The sequence below is a fragment of the Panthera leo genome, chromosome C1 (genome assembly GCF_018350215.1).
Source record: "Panthera leo isolate Ple1 chromosome C1, P.leo_Ple1_pat1.1, whole genome shotgun sequence".
NCBI classification, from domain to species: domain Eukaryota; kingdom Metazoa; phylum Chordata; class Mammalia; order Carnivora; family Felidae; genus Panthera; species Panthera leo.
The window spans coordinates 31,686,673-31,714,140 of NC_056686.1; the positions used below are offsets into that span (position 1 = coordinate 31,686,673).

Consider the following 27,468-nt stretch of genomic DNA (forward strand, 5'->3'; position numbering starts at 1 on the left):
ATCCAAAGAAAGTAGTAAAACAGAGAAACATGGGACCAAAGAAAACAACGGAAAGGACCCGAGGGTCCCATCTAGAGAGTTGTCTGTTTCAGTACTTTATCAGGTCATGGCAGCTGGGCACTCTCCTGCTGCAACTCTCTACCTGGCACTGTGCTGGGCAGGGAACAGGGAAGGCACATGAGTAAGAAGCAGTCTGAAACTGAGGTGCTTCCTTGATCTCCAGAGAGAACCCATGGCAGCCTGGTCAGCTATGACATTCTTCTGGTATGCCTTCTAGGACCCACTTGAAGAGGGTACTCTGCTTTCTCACACTGTCACGCTAATGGATCGCTAATGGAAGAAAGAACAGGTGAGCAAAAGGTCTTTTTTGCCATTAAAGGCAAAATAGAGAAGAGCAGTAGCTGTGGCGGCCATGGATGGACTGCCATGCTCGTCCGTGGGGCTTCAAGTTTAGCAGATGTAAAACAAGGGGGTTGAGTCGCATGCTCTCTGGGGATTCCTCACCTAATTCGAAGGGAAAGGGAGATGGAGAGACGGAAATGGAAACAGTAAGAGTGGCAGGATGTGGAAGGTGACAGGTAGGAAAGAAAGAAGGGAAAAAGGTAAAGAATAAACCAGATGCGTTGAAATACACATTCAACTCTGTTCTCTGCTAAAACCCTCTAACATGAGTCAGACAATAAAGGAGACAGCTTAAAATTTTGGAAGCTGGAAAGCAGATAAGCAAAGCAGCAACTGACTGAGCAGACCCAAAAAAGCCAAATCCTTAACCAAGAATGGGCAATGATGAGAACCAAGCTGTTTCATCTTAAAATTCACAAAAGGCCCAAGAATGGGCAGGGGCCCCTGGAGGTGGGTGTGAAGGCAGATCTAATGAAAGAAGGATTGGGTGAAGTCTGTTAAATAGTTAGGACTTCCATGTCATGATATGACTCTTTCATTGAACACGAAAGTAAACATTCAAAAACTCAGAGAGATAAGAAGAGTAGTTAAAACAAATGAAGACATATATCTATGAAAAGACACTCAGGAGAATGTTCATAGCAGCTTAGTCATAACAGCCTAAAACTAGAACCAACCCAAACGTCCACAATGAGAGAATGCATATACAAATTGTGGTATATTCATTTATTGGGAGAGCATTCGGCAGTAAAAAAGAATGAACTGTTGATAGGGTGCTTCTCAAAAACATTACTCTTAGTGAAAGAAACCAAATATAAAATGTACATATAGTATAATTCTATTTCTGTATTAAGTTCAAAACAGAAAAATCAATTCTACAGTGAGAGAAATCAGGATGAAGGTGGGAGAGAAGGCCGACTTACAAGGAGGCATGACGTAACTTCCAGGGGTGGTAGAAGTGACTTTCATCTTGACTGGAGTTCTGGTTACGTGGTGCTTACAGAGATTAAAACTCATTTAATTGTACTTTAAGATATGTATGTTTCACTGCACGTAAATTTTATTTGATTTGTGTGTTTACACAAAAGGAAAAAAAAATATAACCAGTCCTGTGATGATTACAAAAAGAAATTCTAACATGGATTAAAGGGTGAAAGATAAAAGGCAAACTACAAAACCTTGAGAAGACTGTGGCAGTTTAAAAACATGACTCCCACACCTCTGACCTCCCTTCCATCGATCTGTGTGATACTTGACCAACAGACTGTAGAAATGACCCTGTGCCAGTTTCTGGGCCCAGGGCTTGCTTACTTAAGAAGCTGACAGTTTCCATTTCCTCTTTCTTGGGACATTCACTCTTAGGACCCAACTACCACACGTGAGGAGCCAAAGCTACCCTGTGGCAAGGTCTGTGTGGAGAGAAACCAACAGCCAACTTGTCAGCCACGTGTAGAAGTGGGTCCTCCAACCCTAGTCAAGTCACCTCAGCGGACACCACATGGAACAGGTACAAGCTGCTGCCACCTAGCCCTGCCCACATCGTTGTTTTAAGCCATGAAGTTTTGTGGTGGTTTGCTATGTAGCGAAGGATTATTGGAAGAGACAGTGGTGCCAGAAATAGGGTACCGCAGTAACAAAAACCTAACACACATGGCATTGGCTTTGAGACTGGAAAGCAGAAAGAAGCATGAAGGGCCACAAAAAGGGTGTGAGCGAAAGCAGAAAGGGGCTTGAACAGAAGCCTGTAAAAGGCGGCGGGGGGGGGGGGGGGGTCAAGCAGTTCTTTTCATTTTGTACCATCTCTGTCCTCATTAGTCTGAGCTGGCAATGCTTCGAGAATGGAAGCCTATAAGATCTTGAGAAGGCTGTCAGTGAAAGCCTAAGGCAAGAGAGGAAAACCTTATTGGAAGATGGAGGACAGGGGCCACGTGGGTAGGTAGTGATCTAGAGTTTGATGACACTGTCATCTGCAGTAACAGGGGACTAGGAAATAAATGTACCTGGTGAGCTTCGTGAAATAGCTAAAGAGACTTTTAGACAAAGTAATGAAAGTGCAAGGTGGCTTCTCATTGCCTATGATAAAAATGCAGAATGAGAAAGATGAGCTTAAAAAATATATAAAAATTTAAAAAGCCCACAAATAAAATTGCTTCTCATTTCTAGTCCTTCCAGAAGGCAAATAATTCTAAGTTATGAAAGGGTCAAATCCAGATGGGGCAATAAAATATTTTATTAAGGTGCCAGAATGATTAAGACTATGCTTCGTAGACTCTTTCTGACCAAAGGGCCCTCTAAGAATCCTAGGGCTCAGTCTTGCAGATTTTTTCCCTTAAACGGTAGGAGTTCCTAAGACCCTTAAGAGCATTGTCTCACAGCAGCCACAGAGGAAGCCCAAAGTAGAGAAGAGCTTATCTTCAAGAGATTTTGGTTGTGCCTTTGTCTAATGAAGAAAACCCCAATAATATTCCTAGTAAACCCCTCAAGTTTCTAAGAGACTCATTGTGGTGGAAGCATTGGCAGCTCAGACTAAAAGGGACAGAAATGGTACAGAATGAACAGAAGAAGCCTTTAGACCCAAACCTTTCACAGATGGGATGAAGACCAAGAAAGCAATCTCAGTTTTCTGTGGAAAAGGAAGGATGATTCAGAGGACAAAGCTGAGAGCCATGGAAAACAGTCCCAAGAAAGTAATATTGGGTCTAATTAAGGAGCTGGCAACATGCGCCCGGCTGGATTTCAGAATTTCTACAGGCCAGGGACTACTCCCGGTTGGATGGGTGTATCTGTAAGTTACCCAATGCCTGTCCCACCACTGCAGGTGGGCTACGTGGGGAGCAGACAGCATTTTTCTTTAGTTCACAGGTCTTCAGATTGAGAGGAACGACACTCAAGGAGCTGTGCCTGACAATCTGCACCTGGGAGGTCTCATCTGCACCTGCATCTGATTTAGATGATGAGATCCCAGATCCAGAGCCTGATTTGTAAAGGTAAGAGACTTTTAATGGAGACTCTTGCAAGGGGAAGAATAAATTTCCCAGGCAGGAAAAATGTAAATGAATTATGTCCAGAGAGTAGACTGAGGTGACTTTAAAATATGGTCTATAATTCTTTGACCCTCTTCCTATAGAAGAGTGGGGTCTATTCTCCTTCTCTTGAATCTGAGCTCTATGACTGCTTAATCAGTAAAATATGGTAGAAATGATGCTATGCTAATTAGGGGGCTTGAGTCTTAAGAAAATGGAAGTCTCTACTTCTTGTCTCTTGGGACAATTGCTCTTGGAACTCACCTCCCATGGTATGAGGAAGCCCAAACTACCCTCTGGAGAGGTCCGTGTAGAGAAGAACCAATAGCCGGCACCAATTTTGCTAGCCATGTGAATGAACCATCTTGGAACTGGATCCTCCAGTCCCAAATGAGCTACTCCAAATGATGCCAGGTAGAAGAGAGATGAGTTGTTTTAATTTTAATATTACCTTTTTCTGGTATATAAAAGGTTATATGCCTTTCTTTCATAGTTTATGCTTTTGCCCTGTTTTTAAAATATATAAATTTTATATTAAATATTAAAATATTAAAATTTATAATTGTCATGTTTTGGTTTTCTACTGCATCCATGAAATCAGAGGCTGCAAAAAAATTGGAGACGGGTTCAGTATGTTAAAAGCTTGGAAGTGGCTATTCTATCTTAACAACAAGTGAAAAGCTGAACAAAATGAAAAATTAACAATCCTTTTTAGATCCTTCAAAGAAGTGAGGTCACAGGGCAAACTGATGCCACCCAAGTTTGGAGACAAATGGGAGAATACAGAAAACCACATTTTACCAAGCAGAAACCCATGAGCAGACACTTTCCACAGTAACCAATGCCAAGGCAGGAAAATCTAAACGTAACTGATGAATTGCTGGAAGTTTAGTGTGGACAAGTCTGAGAGTTAAAAACTCTAGAGAAACCCAGTCATTGAGGGGGAGGTGTCCCACACTTTTGTGAGTTTTACCTTTAGGAGCTCAACCACATTCTCACAGTCTTAGAGAAAAATCCCCTCATGCTTCCATCAGTGAGTGCAGAAAAGGAACCATTTTAAAAACATGCAAGAGTCTACAGAAGAGTAGACTGGCCTTAACAAGGCCTGCCCTCAGGTAAAACTATTTTACCAGAGCTTAACCTGCTGGGATGTGATAGAGCCTAACCTACCTGGGAGAAAGGGAAATGCCCAATTCTAGCCTCCTCCAGCCATCCTGTCCCACCTAAGGGCAAGGAGGATAAGAAATACTGGTGAAGTTCATACTTTAGGGGCACAGCCCTTCCCCACGCCCCCCCTCCCCCCGCAAAGACTGAGACCTAATCATAGGACTATAGAACACTTCTTCCTTTCCCAGAACCTTACCATCACATTAGTAAAGGCCTATTTACAACAACTCCTTTTACCTAGTACATCATGTCTGGTTATCAAGAGAAAAATTACAAGGTATACTAAAAGGCAAAAACTGAAGTTTTAAGAGACAGAGCATAAGACTAAAGCATACACATAAGAAACTAGCCTTAGACTAGAAAGCGTAAAAACCAGACTCAGACAAGGCAGGGATGTTGGAATTATTAGATTGGGAATTTAAAACTATGATTTTTTCTAAGGGCTCTAATGAATAAAGTAGACAGCATGCAAAACAAATATGCAATGTAAATGAAGAGATGGAAATTCTAAGAAAGAATCAAAAAGAAATGCTAGAGATCTGTTGCAATGTTTACGGCAACAGAAATGACTGCCTTTGATGGACTCATTAGTAGACTTATCAGTGGGCATAGCCAAGAAAAGAATCACTGGGCTTGATGATATCTCAATAGAAATTTCCCAAACTGAAAAGCAAGGAGAAAAAAAAAAAAAAAAAAAAAACCTGAAAAAACTAAACAAAACAAAAACTCCCAAGGGACTATCCAGGAACTGTGGGATAACTATAAAAGGTGCAGTATACACATAATAGGAATATCAGAAGGAGAATAAAGAAAGGAACAAAAGAAATTTTTGAAGGGATAAGGACAGAAGAATTTCTGCAAATTAATATCACACACCAAACCATAGATCTAGGAAGATCAGAGAACGTCAAGCATGAGAAATACCAAAAACAATGCTACAACTAAGCATATTATATAAAAATGCAGAAAATCAAAAAATGAAGAAAAAAACCTTGAAAACCCCCCTCACCTATAGAGGAGCAACAGCAAAACTTACATCCTTAGAAACCATGTGAGCAAGAAAACGCTGGAGTGAAATAAAGTGTTGAGGGAAAACATCCACGAACCTAGAATTCTGTACCCTGAAAAATTAGCCTTCAAAAGTGATGGAGAAATAAAGACTTTCTCAGACAAAAAAAAAAAAAAAAAAAAAAAAGAGGGAGTTTGTTGCTTTATTACTAGTAGATTATCTTGCAAAAAAGGTTCAAGAAATTCCTTGAAGAGAAGGAAAATAATATCAATCAGAAACTCAACTCTACATAAAGAGCACTGTAGGAGACATACATGAAGGCAAAATAGAAACTTATTTTTCTTATTCTTAACTGATCTAACAGATAACAGTTTGTTCAAAATAGAAATAACAACAATATATTTGTACGTGTTATGTATATACTTACTAACACTTATGTGTAAGTGAAATGAATGACAGCAATCATACAAGGGATGGAAAAGAGGAATTAGGATTTCTTGTTATTATATCTGTGAAGTGGTATAGTGCTATTTGAAAGTAGACTTGGATTAATTATAAATGCATATTGTAAATTCTAGGGAAATCACTAAAAAAGAGGGGCACCTGGGTGGTTCAGTTGGTTAAGCATACAACTCTTGGTTTCAGCTCAGGTCACGATCTCACGGTTTCATGAGTTTGACCCTGCCTCCGGCTCTGTGCTGACAGTGGGGAGCTTGCTTGGGATTTTATGTCTCCCTTTCTCCCTGCCCACCTCCCCCCAGCGCCTTGCCCCGCCAACTCACACTTTGTCTCAAATAAATAAACTTAAAAAACACAAACCCTAAAAAAGTATAACATATTCTAAAAAAGGAGAAAAAAATGGAATCATATAAAATGCTCATTTAAAACCACCAAAGGCAGAGAAAAAGTGGAAGACAAAAACAGGCACAAAGAACAAAGGCAGCAAACAGGAAACTCAACAAATATGGTACTTATCAAACTATGTCAATAATCACTTTAAATATCAATGGTCTAAACATCAGTTAAAAGGGATTCTGAAAGTGGATCAAAAAACAAGACCCAACTCTATGTTGTCTACAAGAAACTCACTCTAACTATAAAGAGGCATATAGATGAAAAGCAGAGATAAAGATATACCATACTAACACTAATTAAAAGAAAGAAAGATAACTATATTAATTTCAGACAGAGTAGACTACAGAGCAAGGAAAGTTATTGCAGATGAAGATGGGCATTACATAATGATATAATCATCATTTATCCTAGAAGATATATCAATTCTTATGGTATATGCAACTAACAACAGACCATCAAAATGTCAGAGGTAAAGGGACACCTGGGTGGCTTAGTTAAGCATCCGACTTCGGTTCAGGTCATGATCTCGCGGTTTGTGAGTTCCAGCCCCATGTCAGGCTCTGTGCTGACAGCTCGGAGCCTGGAGCCTGCTCTGGATTCTGTCTCCTTCTCTCTCTGCCCCTCCCCCACGTGTGCTCTGTCTCTCTCTATTAAAAATAAATAAATCAAAAAAAAAAAAAAAAAGTCCGAGGTAAAAATTAATAGAACTCTAAAGATAAACAGATGAATCCACTATTTTAATTGGAGATTTCATCATCTCTCTCTCAGAAATGGACAGAACCAGCAGGCAGAAAATAGTAAGTACACTGTTGAACACAATCGCACCATCAATCAATTGGATATAATTGATATCTGTAGGTTATTTCACTCGGCAACAGCAGAACACACATTCTTCTCAAGTTCACATGAAACATTCATGAAGACAGACCACACACTGGGCTATAAAATAAACCTTAATAAATTTAAAAGAATAGAAATCATACAATGTTTGCTCTTAAACCACAATGGAATAAACAAAAAATCCGTAATAGAAATATAGGTGGAAAATCCCCCCAATACTTGGAGGTTAAACAATATATATATAAATAACACATGGGTCAAAGAATAAATCTCCAGATAAATTTAAAAATATTTTGAACTAAATGAAAATAGAAATGCAACTTATCAAAATTTCTGGGGTGCAGCAAAAGCTGTGGATAGAGGGAAATATATAGCATTGAACGTACGTATTAGAAAAGAAGAAAGATCTGAAATCAATAATCTAAGCTTGGGGCACCTGGGTGGCTAAGTCAGTCGAGTAACCGACTTCAGCTCAGGTCATGATCTTGCAGCTTGTGGGTCTGAGCCCCGCTTTGGGCTCTGTGCTGACAGCTCAGAGCCTGGAGCCTGCTTCGGATTCTGTGTCTCCCTCTCTCTCTGCCCTTCCTCTGCTCGCACTCTGTCTCTTTCTCCCTCAAAAATAAATAAGCATTAAAAAAATAAATCTAAGCTTCTACTCTAGGAAACTAGAAAAAAAAGCATATTAAATCTAAAGTGAGCATAAGAAAAGTAATAATAAAGAACAGCAGAAATCAATGACACTGAAAACAAGAAGTCAATCGAACAACAAAATCAATGAAACCAAAAGCTGGTTCTTTGAAGAGATCAATAGTATCAAAAGCCTTTAGACAGGCCAAATTAAAAAAAATGACACAAATTACTACTATCAGAAATAAAAGAGGGGACACCACTACGGATCCATAGTCATTAAAAGGATAACATAGCAATACTATGAATAATTCTAGGCCCACAAATTTGATAATCTAGATAAAATGGACCAATCCATGAAATCCACAGTCTGCCAAAACTCACACAAGAAGAAAAAGATCATCTGAATATGCCAATAACTATTAAAGAAATTGAATCAATAATTAATATTCTTCCAAAATAGAAAGCACCAGACTCAGATGGATTCACTGGTGAATTCTACTAAGTATTTAAAAAATACATTTTACCAATTACCTATAAGCTCTTTTAGAAAACAGAAGCAGTGAGAATACTTCATAATTCATTCTAGGAGACTGGCATTACCCTAATACCAAAACCAGAGAAAAACATTACAAGAAAAGAATATTACAGACCAATGTCTGTAGATGTAAAAATCCTCAACAAATTACTAGCAAATCCAATCCAACAATACATTAAAAAATATATATATACACTACAACCAAATGAGATTTATTTCAGGTGTGCAAGGCTGGTTCAAAACATTAAAAAATCAATTAATGTAATACATCATATAAGCAGGCTAAAAAAAAAAAACAACTATTACATGATCATATTAATAGATGCAGAAAAAACATCTGACAAAATCCAAGGCTGATTCATGATAAAAACTCTCAGCAAATAAGGACTAGAGGGGAACTTCCTGAGCTTGATAAAGAATATTTACAAAAAAAAACTTCAGCTGACATCACTTAATGGTGAGAAACCAGAAGCTTTCCCATTAAGATCAGGAACAGGGTAAGTATGTTCCCTCTCACTACAACTTTTCATTATTGTACCAGAAGTCCTGACTAATGTAATAAGAAAAGGAAATAAAAGGTATACAGATTGGGAAAGAAGAAATAAAATTCTCTTTTTCACAGATGACACAAATGTCTATGTAGAGAATGCAAAAGAATTGACAAAAAAAAAAAAAAATCCTGGAACTAATAAACAATTATAGCAAAGTTGCAGGATAAAAGGTAAATATACAAAAGTCAAATTGCAAGAAACAAGTGAAATCTGAAATTAAAAACACAATACATTCACACTAGTACCTCCAAAAATAAAATACTGGGAATAAACCTAACACAATATGTAGAACTTACATAAGGACAACTACAAAGTCTGATGAATAATAATAATAAAAAAACCCTCTTAACTACAGAGAACAAACTAATAGTTACCAGAGGGGAGTTGGGTAGGGGGATGGGTGAAATAGGTGATGGGAATTAAAGAGTACACTTATCATAATAAAAAAATAAAATAAGAAAGAGGAAACTAAACAAATGAAGAGATATCTCATGTTCACAGACAGGAAGACCCAATATTGTCAAGATGTCAGTTTTTTCCAACTTGATCTACAATTCAATGCAATCTCAATCAAAATCCCAGCAAGTTATTTTGTGGCTACTGAGAAAATGAATCTAAAGTTTATATGGAGAGGCAAAAACCTCTAAATAGTCAATACAATATTGAAGGAGAAGAACAAGGACTGAAACTACCTAACTTCAAGACTCATTGGAAAGCTACAGTAATCAAGACAGTATAGTATTGGTGAAAGAATAGACAAATAGATCAAGGAACAGACAGAAAGCTGAAGAACAGTCCCACATAAATACAGTGAACTGATCTTTGATAAAGGAACAAAGGCAATGCAATAGAGAAAAACACGGTCATTTCAACAAGTGGCACTGATACAACCGGACAGCTGCATGCAAAAAAAAAAAGGAATCTAGATACAGACTTTATACCCTTCACAAAAATTAACTCAAAATAGGTCACAGACCTAAATGTAAAATTCAAAACTATAAGACTCCTAGAAAATAAAACAGGAGAAAAAATGAGAATGACCTTGGGGTGTGGCAACGGCTTTTTAGATATAACACCAAAGGTGTGATCCATGAAAGAAATAGTTGATAAGCTGGATTCATTAAAATTGAAATCTTCTGCTCTGTGAAAGACACAATCAAGATAATGAGAAGAAAAGCCACAGAGGGAGAGAAAAATCTGCAAAAGGTACACCTGATAAAGAACTGTTTCCCAAAATATACAAAGAATTTTTAAAAAGTCAGCAATAAGAAAATGAACCCAATTAAAAACTGTTAGCTATCTCAGCAAAGAAGATACATAAATAGCAAATAAACATATGACAAGACGCTTTCCCTTGTGTGTGTGTATATCATTAGGGATACGCAAAATAAAACAACAATGAAATACCACTGCACACCTATTAGAATGGCCAAAATCCAGAACACTAACACCACCAAATGCTGGCGAGGATGTGGCGCAAAAGCAACTCTCATTCATTGCTTGTGGGAGTGCAAAATGGTACAGCCACTTTGGAAGCCAATTTGGCCATACTTTACAAAACTAAACACGCTCTTACCATATGACCAGCAATCTCATTCCTTGGTATTTACCCAAAGGAATTTAAAATTTACGTCCACACAAAAATCTGCACATGGATGTTTACAGCCACTTAATTCATAATTGCCCAAACTTGGAAGCAAACAAGATGTCCTTCAGTAGGTGAATAGATAAACTGTGATACAGCCAGACAATGGTATATCATTCAGCCCTAAAAAGAAATGAGCCATGAAAAGACATGAAGAAAATTTAAATGCACATTACTAAGTGAAAAGGTCAGTGTGAAAAGGCTACATACTGCATAATTTCAAATACATGACATTCTGGAAAAGGTAAAATTACAGAGACAGCAAAAAGATGAGTGGTTGCCAGAAGTTAGGGGGGAAGGTGGGATGAATAGGCAAAGCATGGACGTTTTTTTAGGGCGGTTAAAATATTTTGTATTACCCTATGATGGTGGATACATGCCATTATACATTTGTGAAGACCCACAAAATGTACAACCCCACAAGAGAACCCTAATGTAAACTACGGGCCCTGGGTGATAATGATGTTTCAATAGAGGTTGATCACTTGAAACAGATGTACTTACTACTCTGGTGGGGGAATGCTGATAATAGAGAAGGCTGTGCATGTGTGGAGGCAGGGGTATATGGAAAATTTCTGGACCTTCTGCTCAATTTTGTTGTGAACCTAAAAAAAAAAAACAAAAACCAGTCTAGTAAAAAATTCAGAAAACAAAAAAGAGTTCATAGCAGATGCGAATATCCAAGAGTGGGGAAGTCACATACACTAAGTGTATGTGACCAATTTCCTAAATGTATGTAGGATCTTTTTAGGCAGATAATTTTGCAGGACTGGTTTTCCACCAAACACCCTTTGGAAAATGCCACTAGAATAATGAATAAGGATACTTTAAAAGTAAGATGCTAGACACAAGAAACTAAATACAAAGTCTGGAAGATACAGTTGAGGTAAGCTTTGACAAAAGTTGAGCAAAACGTCAAGGAGAATAGGGGTAAGAATAAAGAGGGTTAATAATATTACACTACGAGTTCAAGAGGTTCAACATTTGAATAACATGTGTGCCAGAAGGAGTGAAGGGAGACAAAGAAGTGGGAGGAAGTCACTGAAAAAAGAATTTAAGAAAATTTCAAGAAACTAAAGAATGGATGGGCACATGAAGTGTCCAGCATGGCCAGTAAAAATACTCACATCTCAGGTGAGATTGCAGAATACTACTGATGAAGAGAAGCTTCAAAGAGAACAAACAGGTTTCATGCAAAATTAAACATGCATATCTATGAAAGATTTACATGGGAAAATAAAGACATGGGAAGGAGCAAACCAGGAAGAACACAAATGGTAGGAGAAGAGGATGTTGAGAAACTCAGAAGGCTCCAGAAGAGACTTCTCTTTAAGGGTTTGAAATGGATAGAATATATAATGTGCTTGAACATAAAGAGAGATATACATAGTAGTAAGAGAGCTTAAGGTTGAATTAATAACTATCTAGCAAAACAAACACATAAAGAAATCAACAAGATTTACTCTGAAAACAAAATGTGCAACAAAGGAAGAATAATCATAGTACACTACTTGGTTCAATTGAGAATAGCATTCCACAAATTACAATGACAAAATACTGACTTTCAATCTAATCAAAATTATAATATCATGTTATTAAGATAGGGAAGTGTGTGTGGGTGGGTAAGTGACAAGAGATTAAGAAGAGTTAAATCTTCAGCTTCTAAAGTGGGTTGTCACACAAAGAAATAAAACGTATCCAAATTGGCAAGGAGGAAGCCAAACTTTCACTCTTTGCAGACAACATGACACTATGTGCAAAACCCAAAAGACTCCACCAAAAAAACTGCTAGAACTGATCCATGAATTCAGCAAAGTCGCAGGACATAAAATCAATGTACAGAAATCAGTTGCATTTCTATACACCAATAACAAAGCAGCAGAAAGAGAAATCAAAGAATTGATCCCATTTACAATTACACCAAAAACCACGAGATACCTAGGAATAAACCTAACCAAAGAAGTGAAAAATCTATACAATGAAAACTACAGAAAGCTTATGAAAGAAATGGAAGAAGACACAAAAAACTGGAAAAACATTCCATACTCATGGATTGGACAAACAAATATCATTAAAATGTCAATACTACCCAAAGCAATCTAAATATTCAATGCAGTCCCTATCAAAATAACACCAGCATTCTTTACAGAGCTAAAACAAACAATCCTCAAATTTGTATGGAACCAGAAAAGGCTCTTAATAGCCAAAGCAATCCACTAATGTGGGTCTTCCAGGTAATGCTGAAAAGACAACTAGGCACCTTAGAGGTATCCAGAATGATATGGGGCAAACCAAGCAAATATACAGGCATCTAGGGGTTGGAAAACATAATCAATATTTCTATTGATTCATAGAAAAGTGTTCATCTGTGTTTTTCTTCCTCATCCATGGAACTTAGGGGCAAAGGCCACTGTTTCATTAATCTAATGACACTCTTTTAGACTAAGCAAACCCAGTCATTGGCTGGGGCTAGATGCAGATGATGTATTTGGAGAAATATGTGATAAGACCCTGACTAGAACTGGACATAAATACCACAGGTAGACTATGTTGTCTTCCAATGGTTAGTTGGAGAAGAAACTATAGCTGGCCTTCCCTTCAAGCTCTAACATTCCAGGATTTGGGTGGAGACATAGTGAACTCTAAGAAAAAGACTATGCTAACTTCCCTGGGGACTATTCCAATTGCTTAAATATCTCTAAAGAAGGTGGAGAATCTGCAGAGTAAGCAGAGTAAGGTTTCACACATGTATCTTTACTTTACACATAAGAAATGAGTGTTATTCATGGGGTACCCGGGTGGCTCAGTCAGTTAAGCATCCAACTCTTGGTTTTGGCTCAGGTCATGATCTCATGGTTTGTGGGATCGAGCCCTACATCGGTCTGTGGTCTCAGTGTGGAGCCTGCTTAGGATTCTCTCTCTGCCTTTCTCCTGCCCCTCCCTCCCTCTCTCTCTCAAAATAAATAAACTTAAAAAAAAAAAAAAAAAAAAGAGGAGCACCTGGGTGGCTCAGTCAGTTAAGTGTCCGACTTTTGGTTTCGGCTCAGGTCATGATCTCATGGTTCATGGGATCGAGCCAGGCCTCAGGCTCCGCACTGATATGCAAAGCCCGCTTGGGATTCTCTCTCTCTGCCTCTCCCCTGCTCAGGCTCTCTCTCTCTCTCGAAATAAATAAATTAAAAAAAAAAAAAAGAAATGAGAATTATTCTTTATAGTTACCCCACTGGGAGACTGTATATCTATTCTACTGGTGTAGCTTTTTCAGTTACCTTCATAGATGGCTGGTTTATGAAATGGAGACAGATAAAAAAAATAGTCACCACACTTTGCTCTGAATCAAATGTTCATTGGTTGGTCTCCAAAAATCATGTTCACTCTCACAGCACCAAGTTTGCCACCATCAATGATGCTAAAAAATCAGCCTGGGCTTTGTTTGGGTTTGTATGGGCTGATGTTTGCTTTGGTCAGTCTGCAGCTACAGGGGTCCTGAGAAGAGGGAGAAGGCACTCTCTGGAAAATAACTGTAGCGCTGGGTCTCCGTTTTGGTTCTCCTCAGCTTTCAACAGACCTTGCTTTATCCCATTCCAAGATGTCAGCCAGCACTCTGCACCTTGCCCATGACCTCCTCAGGAACGATGGTCTAGAAGTTGTGAATTTCTTGAAAAGTTTAATGTTGAAGAGTAAAGAGGAAAAAAAATCAGAATTCTTCAAGTTTCAGCTGCTCGTGAGAGGAATTAATAGCATCATGGTTGGTGCCTCTTCTGCTTAACCAGGTGGTGTGTGCAGAGCCAGCAGCCTTTAAAAGTTTTCTTCCTCATCTGCTTGGCCCCGTAAAAGACAGTGCACAGGGAGAAACCCCAGAACTCCCTTGCTGGCTCTTGCTGGCCCCGTTCCAGTCACAGGTGATCCCCGTGCCGCTCCAGCTGTTTGAGGGTCACGATGAGCACACGTGGAAAGTGCTGCTGTCTCACCTGGAGGCTTGTGTGGAGCACTTCACTCAGGAGCAGCTGAAGAAAGTCACCTCGTCACAGGTATTACCAGGCCGGCATGCTACCCGTGATTCCACTGTGGCAGTTACTCGTCACAGCCTGGCAACGGTGGTCTCTCTACTTGGACCAGAGGTGATTGTGGGAGGAGGAAAGAACCAACGTCTTCAAACGCACTGCCTCAAGTTCGACTACAAGTATTGACCTTTCTTCAGAAAGTGAGTGATTTTCTCAGCCTATTGAATTTCCCACAAGCGGAACCTCAGATGTAAAAAAATACCTCAGAAGACAGTGAAAACTTCCCATCAAGTTGTAAAAAGTTGCCTCAGTGGAGCAAGCCAAGGAAGTCTGCAAACCAAACTGTCAAAGCACAGATCTGTCCTACAGAACCCTTGGATGCTGCCAAGGCCCCACTCACTCACTAGTGCAGAGGGGGAACTGTGGGATGACTTAGCACCGAGCAGCTAAGATCCTAAGAGAAACCCTGGAGTGGAACCACTGCTCACTCTGCAAGAGACCTGTCACCTCAGGGGAGCAAAAGGCCATTCCTATTCTGCTTCCACTCACCGAAGAGTCCAAGCCTTTGAAATCAAGCCCACCCCAAAAGACCAGTCTTGCACAGAGTGGGGACGAGCCAGACCAAACCAAGCTGCCAGAAGTGTCACAAGGAAGGAGGTTTAAGGTTCCATCAGAACTGGGTTTAGGAGAGCTTGCCAATTCAAGTAAAAAAGAAGCCACTACAAGATCTTGAGTTGGATGGGTTTGTTGATACGATCCTGGAAATTAAGCCTGCAGCCACTATTCTTATTTTACCTGAACTGAGGACAGAGATGATGGTTCCCAATAAGATGATGTCCCACCAATGATGCAGCTTTCCTCAAACTTTGCTGCAGCAGAAATTACTGCGGGAGAGTCTGAAGGCTGGGGAGGGGAAGGGAAGTCGAACTAGGAAGACGGTACTGGTGACAATGCGTGGCAGTTACACTGTAGGAAAAAGGATTCCTTTAAGGAAAAAAAAAATCAAACTAATACCTCAACAGCAGGCTCCACAGATAAAAACCACCGGGGCGCCCTGTTTTTGCCCTTCCAGGAGCTCTTTTTCCAGCCTGTGCTAACTCAAGTATGAGCCCTTCCTTGAGTGGCGGCTGAGAGTCCCAGGCAGTGAAGAGGCTCATAGCTCTGGTTTCTCCGAGGAAGAGCCATGTGCGTTTGACTAAGAGCTCTGTGAAACCAAGTGGCTGTGGAAAGGCTGAATTTACTCCCCAGGAGAGAAGAAAATAAATACAAATACCCAAGTTGATTAGCTTAATTTTGTGCCATTTCTTGAACAGTCAGAAAAGAGTAATTAAGTTCTACTATAAAATATAACTTATGGAAAAAAACTTTAGCTATAAGGTATATAAACGATTTTAAATTGCTAAGGTTTTCTTAGGCAGCTTATCGGGTTACAGTCGTGCTGAGCGAATAGCCCTGTGGGACCCTGGGCGGTTACTGACTCTTCCTCATGTGTTATAGTATACCAAAGTTCTTAATGAGAAATATCTCCCACAATCCTGTTTTCTAAATATCCAAGAAAGACTATTTTCACTAGAAAAAAAAAAATCAGAGCAGTTGCACACGTATTTGAGTGGTGGCAGGATTACTGTAATGCTGGAAGGATTCTGCAAGGGATCAGTAAACAGGGAGCACTCCCAAATGGAAAGGATGAGTATTAATACAAAGTGGGCCAGGGGCTCCTGGTGCTGGCCCTGCCTCCACCCCACCCCATGCCCCAGCTCCCCAGCCCTGAGTTCACAGAACATCTATCCAAGTTTCTTCAATTGCTTGGAAAGGATGAAGGTTTCTCTGAAACTATTTCAAATGCCAAAGATAAAAAAATTTTTTTTTTAAAGATTTGATTTAGGCTTACAAATGGACAGGGGTCTAATTGCTGGTGCAAGACAAGAGAAAGTACAGATACTGGGGCCTGGGCCTTGTTGTAGCTAATACCATGATCTGCTCTTACCTGTGGGGGCCTGCATGGCTGAGCTGGGGATGGTGGCAGCATCTTGGGGTACAGTGCTGGTGTCCGGTTCAGGGGTGCTGGTTGTTGGTGAGGTGGGTGGTGGGTTCAGCAAAGTCCGAGGTTTCCTCTGTCAAAACGGATGGGGAAAAGTTTGCTACCCATGACAGGTAACTTGTCTTCTGATTCCTCTATTCCTAGTACTCAATTCACCCATGAAACGAAATACTTATTTGTGGATAGGGCTGTGTTTTCACTTTGTTTTCCACACAGAATCTTGCCCCAAACTTTACATACAGTAGATGCTTAGTAAATATTTTCTGAATCTATGTATAAGACTCTGGGCTTCTACAGAGCCAGCGCTTAATTCACTGTCATTTATAGTAGATTCAATGTTATCATTTGAAATTCCAGGTTCTTCATCAGCTGGGCACACAAAAGTACAAAAGGCTTAAGTCTACTTTGACATTATTTTGTACTTTGCTTCTCTCTTTAAAAATGGAAACGTTCCTTCCCCTAACTACCAATTCGTTCCTCTGTCTACCTCTTCAGCTTATCATCTGCCATTTCTTATCTTAAACTTTCTACCCTAAGATTTGAATCTCTAACTAAATTACTTCTCTAAAAGCTCTGCAATTTTACCTGGGCTCTGCTTTTACAGTAATATCTGTCCCTTCTGCCTGGAATGGCCTTTCTTTCTTTCTTTCTTTCTTTCTTTCTTTCTTTCTTTCTTTCTTTCTTTTTTTTTTTTACCTTATAGATATCTGTTTATCCAGGAAATTTTTTCTAGATTTCCTCTAGTTACTGTCTCTTTTGTGCTATCTCTGTACTTTGTATTGCATCTGTCACAATGTATTGTCATATATATTTACATACTGGTGTCCCCTATTAGCCTGGAGCTCCTTGAGGGTCTGATTCTGAGTACTGTTCCTAGTATGGCAATTGCCATATAATAAGTCTCAATAAACATTCTGAACGAAGCACACAGTACGGAATACCAATAATGGGGGAAGGATTACAAATGATTTAAGAAAAATCGAAGATCTCTATGCTGTTCAGGGCAGTCTGTAGGAGAGAAAGATCTCAGAAGGTTCTTTCCAAGAAATAGTTTTCTAAAAGCCTTTCTGAATGCAAGGAAATTGTAATCATCACTGAGGTTCAGAAATCCCTTTTTACTAAATGTCCCATGTTGTTTCCACTGCTGGGAGCTATATAAACCTGTCTGCCTTCTAGGAGTGTATTATCTAAAGTGACAGCACCAGTGACAGCAGGCATATATAAGATGGCCTTGTCTGTGGAAGTTATCATACAAACATGAAACATTCAAAGCATACATGGGACATGGACATTTCTTTTTTCTTTCTTTCTTTTTTTTTTTTTTTTTTTTGGATACTGCTTAAAATAAAAGTTTAAATAAACAAGGAGCCAGGGAAGAAGGGAAACATCAGTTCAACTTCACTGAGTTGGTGGTGGGATTTCACGGGATCCCTGGAGGAACAAGCCTGGTAGGTTAGGAGCCCAAATATTGTAGCAGAAAGCAGAGAGATGGAAGACATCATTATTATTTGAGATACATGTATCATATCTATTCATATATTACCTCATCTCCATTTTATTGGTGAGAAAACTGGAGCTCAGAGCCTTACTCAAAGATGTTTCTCACAGTCACACAAGTGGTAAGAAATGGAAATGAGATATAAACCTGTTTGTCTGGCTTCAAAGCCTCTGCTCTAGTCATGAGACCACTTCACTTTAGAAGGGAACAGAAGGGCCATGGGTTAAGTGGAAGGCATATACATTTACAGAAGTAGGCATAAGGACAGGAGGGGGAATTAGTGAGTCAAATGCCAGCCCATAATATACAGGATAAAATGAGAATTATTGTTTTCAAGAGGGTTGGAAAGAACGGGGACTTTGGTTATTACTATGTTTAGGACTTCCCAAGGAAGCAGAACAGCAGCGATCATAGAATCGCAGTGTTTAGGTTTTGAAGGATCTCAAAGGCCACTTAATCCAACTCTCTCTCTCCTACTTCCCTCTCCTGAAAATATCCCTCCCATATAGTCATCTAGTCCCTGACAAAATGCCTCTAGTGATGGAAGATCACTACTTCCTCTTTCTTTTCTTCTTCTTCTTCTTCTTCTTCTTCTTCTTCTTCTTCTTCTTCTTCTTCTTCTTCTTTGGCAGATCACTACTTCTGTTTTGGGATAGATTTAACTGTTCCTTTTATGTTGAGACAAAGTCTATCTGCTTGAGTTTCTACTTTTTAATTCTGTCTTTGCAAACTTTCAAGGTTAATCTGATGCCCTTAAAATGTCTTCACATCATCAAAAGCATGGCTTCTTGGCCTTGGAATCTTTAGAGCCGTCAGTGTCTCTCCATAGCAGGAGAATAAGAAGAGGAAGTGGAGACAAAAATGAACGAGGACTTGGGCTAGGGGTTAGTGATAGATAGATCAAGAGCACATATATTACATAGAAGATGAGGATGTGATATCAAGAATTCAAAGCCAATAAATAAGATCATCTCAATTAGAACATCATAAGTAAAATCATCCATCCATCCTGCATATATTGAACATTTCCCAAGAGACTAAGATATAAGGCACTACAGGAAAAAAGCGAAAAGAACAAGACTAGGTTCCTGACCTTGAGGAGCTTGTATTCTAGAAGAACTGAAGTCAACTGGAGCTAATACACAAAGCCAAAACAGTCAGTCAACCAACCAAACTTAGGTAAGAACTCATGAGATTAGAATGGAGTGCCCAGGGAGAACTAGGTATCATTTCTACATTGAAACTCAGGTGGTCTAGTTCAGGAGGGAGATGCAGAAAATCCCCTGACAAAAAGTGAGTGGAGAAGATGATGCCAAAGGAAGCCCTATAGAAGCAGCTGAGGAACTTTCTTATCAATGGTTTCCCTAAGGAAGACATGCATGAAGTGTCTTGACTAAAAAAAGGTGGTTCTTGCAGTAATGGTGCTCAGTGACGCTTGACTCAGCGGTCTTGTCCTGTACTAGATGTAAGCATTAGCTCCTTCAGGAAATGTGGGAGAGTACCCATGGTGCCCATGGTAAGGCAGCAGTGACCCTGGAACTAGAACATGTGGGGCCCCATCTCTGGAACCTTTGCCATTTATTAGCTATGTGACCTTAGGGAAGTCCTTTCACATCTCTTAAGTCTCAATTTACTTCACTATGAAATGACATTAACATCATTCATCTCCTAGGTTCTCATGATCATCACGTGATATGTATGTTATGGTGTCTGATAACAGAACCTTATACTTGCTAGGTATTCAGTAATGTTCTTTCCTTCTTCTTAAAAGAAGGGGCAGGATTAGAAAAAGAAATACATGTACAGAGTCAATTTTCTGTTTCTGTTCATGTGCTTGGGCATTCATTCTGGGTAGGTTAACAATTAGGAGCAGGGCCTTTCATTGAGGGAAGACATTAGACCAGAATTTCCTCAAATGTAACTCTCACAGTCAAAATGTGTTTCTTATCCACACCATCCTATCTCTACATTACCAATTCCCAGGTAAGTTAGCTAAGCAGGGATGACAATGTAGGAGATTCCTGTTTAAAAGTATACACAAGGTGGAAAATAGGGCCAGACATGCCCCTTTCCAAGATGGATGGATATGGGTGAGTTACCCCTTTATAACCCTTTATCCCTTTCTGGGAAACCCACATTTTTACCTACCTTACTGCCAGGTTTGGGACCCCTCTTCTTTGGGAATTTCAAAGGTTCAGCTGACTTGGATGGGGTAGAGATGGGGTGGGGAATTAGGGGCTTGGGTGTCCGGCCCCGCTTCTTTCCTGGTTTACGCCCCCTCTGCCCTGGTTGATGGTCCAAGATAGTTTTGGTGCTGCTGTGGATGCTGGGCTTCTCAGTGTTCACATCAGATGCAGGATAGGGATTCTTTGGAATCACAACTGCAAGAAAAAGACTCATTCTATCACCCCCTCCACCCACCTGCATTCCCATCCCAAACAGAGGGGGAAAAAAAAAGACTTGCTACTTCTGCTTGGGTAGTTTTATCCCAAGAAGCTAGTTTCCTGGCATCTGACCTAAATGTTAGAAAATCTCACAGGAGAACTGAATTTAGATTGGTTAGAATTGGAAGTTTTAATTATTTCTGGCAGATGCAGAGAAAATATTAAATTTTTCTCCCCAAGGCATCTAGTTAAAGCATATAAACAGAACCCATAGGCTCAGAGATGGAATGACTTTTAGAAGCCTACAATCTCTTCCTGCTAAGAATGAAGATCCAAGGCTCAAAAGAGGAAATGATACCTTCAGGTTACACAGTGAACAGGGGATAAGGACTTATGTTTTAAACTGGGCCCGGACAACCAAGTTAGGAATTTTCTACATCAATTCACTTAAAGTTTTAGTGTGATCATTGCAATGAGGAGTAGTGAAACACATGGACATACATACACACATCTGACAGCACCTCTCCTTACACCCTTACTTTAAAAATTGTTTCTCCATATTACCTTCAAGGTGAAGTCCAAATTCTTTGCTCTGATATCCAAGCACTTTTGCGACTTTACCCCTGACTTGCTCTCCAGTTATGTCTGATGTCATTCCCTGACACACGTTCCCCACCCCCACCCCCATGCTCTAGCCCAGTTGTTTCCCGCAGTCAAAAGTTCTGCCCCTGTAGCCCAATTGTTTTCTGCACACCATTTCATTCAAGCAAACATCAATACTCAGTTTTCAACACTCAGCTCCAGGGCCACCTCCTCATTGAGGCCTTGTGTGACTATTCCCCAAGTTAAGTCAGTGCCACTTCCCCCCCCCACCCCAAGCATTCTATACATATCTATGTCAGTACACTTTCCATTTTATATCTGACTATCCATCTTCTCCTTAAGGGACATCTAATTCACTCCACAAATAGTTACTGAGCACTTACTATAGGTTAGCAAAACACCGTTTTCACTCTCGTGGAGCTTACCTCCTCGTTGGGGAGACAGAAAACAGACAAATAAATACATAACATAAGGGCAGGTAAGTGCTGTGATTAAAACTAAAGGAGGGTGAGGAAAGCCCACTCTGAGGAGGTGATATTTACACAGAGAGCTCCCCAGTGAAATAAAGGCAAAGCATTATGAAGATGTGAGGAAAGGGCCTTCCAGGTAGGGGGCACATAACAAGTGCAAAGATCCAGAGATGGGGACATGTTAGTGTGTCTGAGGAACAGTAAGGAGGTCAGTATAGCTAGAATTGAGTGAGTGAAGAATGTCGGAGGTTCAGGTTAGAAAGGGAGTAGCAATAAGATCGTGCAGGCCTTTGCAGAGGATGAAAATGAATTTGAACTTTCTAAGTATGAAGGGAAGCTGCTGGAGGATTATGAGCAGGGGAGTGGCAGGATGTACTTGAAAGGAACCTTCTGGCTTCTCTGAGAGGCAGGAGGCAGCAGGAGTAGAACTAGGGAGGCTAGTTCATAAGCTAATTCCAGTGGGCAGGTAGAGGATAATGCTGTTTATGCTTCTAGGTAGGATATAATAAATTATGATGAAAAGTCAGATACATTCTTGAAGAGACACTGCAGTGTTGTAGAAATCACAGGGACTAGATGAACTAGAACTCCAGACCTGAGTGGGGGAAGGGCTTCCGAGGTAGCTGACACTGTTTTGTTTCCTGAGGGCATTTGTCAGTTTGGGGCATGAACTGAGGCTCAGGCTTGGCCTATGCAGAGGACCTCTACTGGAGGAAAGAGAAATCCAATAGGCTGCTATGACTGATTGGTATTTGAGCTCCATACGTGTGTCCAATTTTCCCCATGGGACGTTTGCTGAGTTCTGAGTCTGAGCAATGGAGATGTGAAGCTAGGCCGAGAGCTTATAACAAGGCAGAATGAAATCTCTCATAATTTTGTGGTTTTAGGGGATAAATGAGGTCCCACTAGAAGGAGGAGGTGTACCTCAAACATACCTCCTCAAGATAAATGCCATATTTTGAAATTGTAAGGAGTAAGAGGTTAAAGAGCCAAACCCCTAACCTCTCAAAGGTAGGACAATCTCTTGCAATTTTTCAGGGCTAAGGAGATAGAGACCTATTAGGTTCTCAATCAAGAGCCCAGGAGGGCCCATGTCCAAGAAACAGGGATAAGCTACAGGTACAATCCAGACCTGAAGTAGCTCAATCCATGATTAGATTGAGAGAATCAGGTCCTTATCCTAATTAGATTAACAGAAGTAAGGAAGAATTATATCTGATGGAAGATACCAGTGGGAGCCTTAACGGTTCTTTTATATAAAATATCCAGTATATCACACAAAAAATATTAGATATAATAAGAGGCAGAAAAAAGTGGTAATCAAGAGAAAATACAGACAATAGGAGATTTATATATGATCCAGATAGAGGAACAGAGACTTTAAAGTAATCATAATTAATATGTAAAGAAAGTAGAGGAAAAGATGAAAACAAAATGTAAGAAAAGGTAACACCCACAGAAAACTGGAATCTATACGAAAAATTAAATGAACATACTGGAATTAAAAACATGAGACATTAAGAACTCGTTGGATGGATTTAAGGGAAGACAAGATCCAGCAGAAAAAAGGATGAATGAACTTGAAGAAAAATCAATAGAAAACATCCAAAATGAAGCAAAAGTATGGAAAAAACAGATTAGAGCATTAGAGACATGCGGGTATAGTCAATGGATCCAAAATATGAGTAACTATAATCCCAGAGCAAGAAGACAGAATGAGGCAAAAGTAATATTTAGAAACCAATGAAAGAAGAAAGAGCTCAGCAATTGACAAGCAGCAAAAATCTAAAAAAATACCTCAAACTATATCAAGACACATAACTGTTAAGCTGCTGAAAATAAAATATAAAATACAAATAAAATGAAAGACAGAGATAAATTTTTTAAAGCAGTCAGAGAGAAAAGAGGCATCTTATCGGAGCATCAGTAAGATTGATGGCTGATTTTTTAACAGAAACTATAGAAGCCAGAAGCAACAGAATGATATATTAAGGGGCTAAGATATACAAACTGCCAACCTACAGTTCTATACCCAGTGAAAATTTCCTTCAAAAGTGAAGGTGAAATAATAATTTTCAGATAAATCAAAGCTAAGAGAACTTGTTACTAGCAGATCTAAACTACAGGAAATAAAACGGAAGTTCTTCAGGCTGCAGAAAAGTAATCCCAGATAGAAAGATGAAACTGCAGAAAGAAATGAAGAGCCTAAGAAAGGGTAACTATGTGGCTAGATATAAAAGAATTTAGAACAAGAACTGACTATTTAGAACAAGAAGTTATAAAATGGTTTGTAGAGTTTACAATATATGTATTAGTAAATTATATGAAACCAATAGCACACAGGATGGAAGCAGGGGACAAAAGGAGTTAAACTTTGTTAAGAATTTTGCATTATCTGGGGACTGGTTACAAAACACTTATTTAAGGAAGACTTTGATAAGTCCATGATACATATTTGCATAGTATAGCTAACTAAAATAAATAAATTCTGCTGTGGTTAAATAATTATACAAGAATGTATACTAAAAGCTATGGAGAGAGAAATCGAAGAATAAAATATATCTGATTAATCCAAAAGAAGTCAAGAAAGGAAGAATAAAGAAATGAGGAAGAACTCAAAGAGAAAACAGAAAGCAAAATGCAAAATAGTGACTTAAATCCAAATGAATGATTATATTAAATACAAGTGGATTAAGTAAAACAATTAATAGGAAAAAATTAACATACTGCACCAACCTTCCCCTGTCCCAGTACCCCAATTAGATCTGTTTACATGAGGGCCTTGAAATATGAGGACATGTGAAATATAACATAGATAAAAAGATACAAACAGATGTAAAAACATATACCCTGTAAACATTAAACAAAAGAAAGCTCTTGTGGCTATATTAATGTCAGACAAGTCAGTCTCTAAGGCAAGAAGTATGACTAGACTAAAAAGGAACATTTCATCAAGATAAAATAGTCAATTCAAAAGGAAGCTATAATAACCTTAAATTTATATATACCTAATAACACAAAATATATAAAGCGAAAGTTTAGAAAACAAAAGGACAAATAGACAAATACAAATTATGAATTGGAGATTTCAACATATCCCTCTCAGTAAATTATAGGTTAAGAAGCTGAAAAAAACAAAACAAAACAAAACGGTAAGGGTAGGGAAGATGTGAATAACTCAATTAACTAACAACATAAAATAACCAATTAACCAACCAACTTAATTGACATATATAGAACACTACACCCAATGTGTATAGAATTCACTTTCTTTTCAAACACTTATGGAATATGCTGGGTGAACAAGCAATCCTGAATAAAGTTCAAAGAATTAAAATCACACAGAACAAGTTCTCTAACCACAACAGCATTAAATAATTAATTACAGTTTTAGTCTCAGCCACAGTCTTCAATAACATTTATTTTTATTAAAAAAATTTTTTTTAATGTTTTATTTCTGAGAAAGAGAGAGACAGAGAGCGCAAGCTGGGGAGGGGCAGAGAGAGAGGGAGACACAGAATCCGAAGCAGGCTCCAGGCTCTGAGCTGTCAGCACAGAGCCCGACGTGGGGCTCGAACTCATGAACCGTGAGATCATGACCTGAGCCGAAGTCAGGCGCTTAACCGACTGAGCCACCCAGGCGTCCCAATAACATTTATTTTTAGAAAACACTGTTGCTTTGGTGTTTTAGGAAAACTTTTACAAATCCTTCTATATTAATAAATTCTAATGCAGCAGGAAGATAAACAAGTTAGTGTGTTCAGTTCCACTACCAGTAACACAGAAATATTTACAGCTCTAAAAACACAGACCTGCAGGCAGGAACTTAAGGAATTGCAGATTCTTCTGTACCAGCTGATTCAACTTATACATCTGCATTCATTTGTTTATTCTAATCACTGCTTAATAAACTGTCTTAGAAGTGAAAAGGAAGATTCTTGTATTTTTCTGCTTTGATACCTTCAGTCTTTTTTCCTTTTTAAATATTTTTTTATTTGAGTATAGTTGACATACAATGTTACATTAGTTTCAGATGTACAACACAGTGATTCAACATCCCATTATATGTTATGCTATACTCACAACAAGTGTAGCTGACATCTGTCACCACACAATGCTATTATAATATCATTAAGTATATTCCCTATGATGTAGCTTTTATTTTCACACCTTATCCATTCCATAACTGGAAGCCTGAATCTCCCACTCCCCTTCGTCCAACCACAGTGGAATTTAAATAGGAATCAATAACAGGAAATTAACTGGAAAAATCCCAAATGCGAAGAAATAACTCAAACACCATAAAAAATAGAAATAAGAAAATTCTTGGAACTTAAAATTCATGAAAATATGACAGATCCAAATGTGTGAGATTTAGCTAAAGCGGTGTTCAGAGGGAAATGTATAGCTTTCAATGTTTATATTAGAAGAGAAGAAAGGTTAAATATCAGTGATCTAAGCTTCTACTTCAAAAAGCTAGGAAAAGAACAGCAAACTGAACTCAAAAAAAGTAGAAATAAGGAAATAATGTGAGTGGACAAGTCAATGGAAAAAAGAAAGCAGACATATTACAGAGAAAATCATCAAAGGTTGGTTCTTTGAAAAGATAACCCCTTGACAAGCCTGATTAAGGAATGTAAAAAGGAAACACAATCTACAAATATCAAGAATAAAAGAGTGGATTTCATTATAGATAACCCAGACATTAAAAAGATAATAATAGGACATAATGAATAACTTAATGCAACTACATTTGAAAATTCAGATGTAATGGGAAACTTCCTTGAAAAGATGACTTATTAAAATGGACACAAGACCAAATAGAACATGAAGGGCTGTGTACATAATAAAGAGATTGAAATTGAAATGAAAAACCTTTCTGCAAAGAAAATTCCAGGCCCAGATGCCTTCACTGGCGAATTCTAGCAAACATTTAAAGAAGAAATAAAAATAACAACAGAGTGTACAAAGTCTCTTCAGATAAATGGAAGAGGGACACTCCCCAACTCATTTTATGAGGCCAATGTAATCCTCATACCAAAGCATGACAAAGATATTACAAGAAAACAAAACTATAGGCTAATATCCCTCATGAGCATAGATGCACAATCTTTAACAAACATTAGCAAACTGAACGCAGCAATATATAAAAAGGATAATATATTGTGACTAAGTAGTTTGTATCCCAGATACACAGATTGTTTAACAACAGAAAAAAAATCAGCTGAACTTACCACATATACAAAATAAAGAAGAGAACCCATATATCATCTCAATAGATGCAGAAAAAAAGCATTTGACAAACTTTAATACTCATTCATGATAAAAATTATCAGCAAATTTGGAATTTCCTTAAGGCAAGGGCATCTATAAACAGCAGAGGCAACAGCACACTTAATGGTGAAATATTGAATACTTTATTACTGAATCATGGAACAAGATAAAAATATTCACCATCATCACTTCTATTCAACATTGTATTGCAGGCCAATGTAACAAGAAAAAGAAATAAAAGCTACAAATATAGGTTGTAAAAAAGAGCATTATTTGCACATGACATGATTTTTTACATAAACCATTCGCCTCCCACCTACAAAATCTACTTAAAATTAAAACATGAGGGCACCTGGGCATCTTAGTTGGTTACACATCTGGCTCTTGACTTTGGATCAAGTCATGATCTCACGGTTTGTGAGATTGAACCCCACAATGGGCTCTGTGCTGACAGTGTGGAGCCTGCTTAGGTTTCTCTCTCTATCACTTTTTCTCTGCCCCTTCCCCACTTGTGCGCTCTGTCTCTCTCTCTCTTTC

At 38.8% G+C, this 27,468-nt stretch overlaps 1 protein-coding gene and 1 pseudogene across 10 annotated transcripts in view; one reads left to right on the forward strand and one right to left on the reverse strand.

The window, feature by feature from the left end:
• Positions 1 to 27,468, reverse strand: part of SCMH1 (Scm polycomb group protein homolog 1) — a 186,580-nt gene that overhangs the window by 22,764 nt on the left and 136,348 nt on the right. For all 10 annotated transcript variants that reach the window (XM_042949860.1, XM_042949868.1, XM_042949866.1 and 7 more), the window contains 2 exons: positions 20,349 to 20,581; positions 16,649 to 16,775 (listed from right to left, as the gene is read on the reverse strand). In XM_042949860.1, the coding sequence (XP_042805794.1) occupies positions 16,649 to 16,775; positions 20,349 to 20,581 (360 nt within the window). The remainder of the gene's footprint in view (positions 1 to 16,648; positions 16,776 to 20,348; positions 20,582 to 27,468) is intronic.
• LOC122227716 lies at positions 563 to 15,769 on the forward strand (annotated as a pseudogene).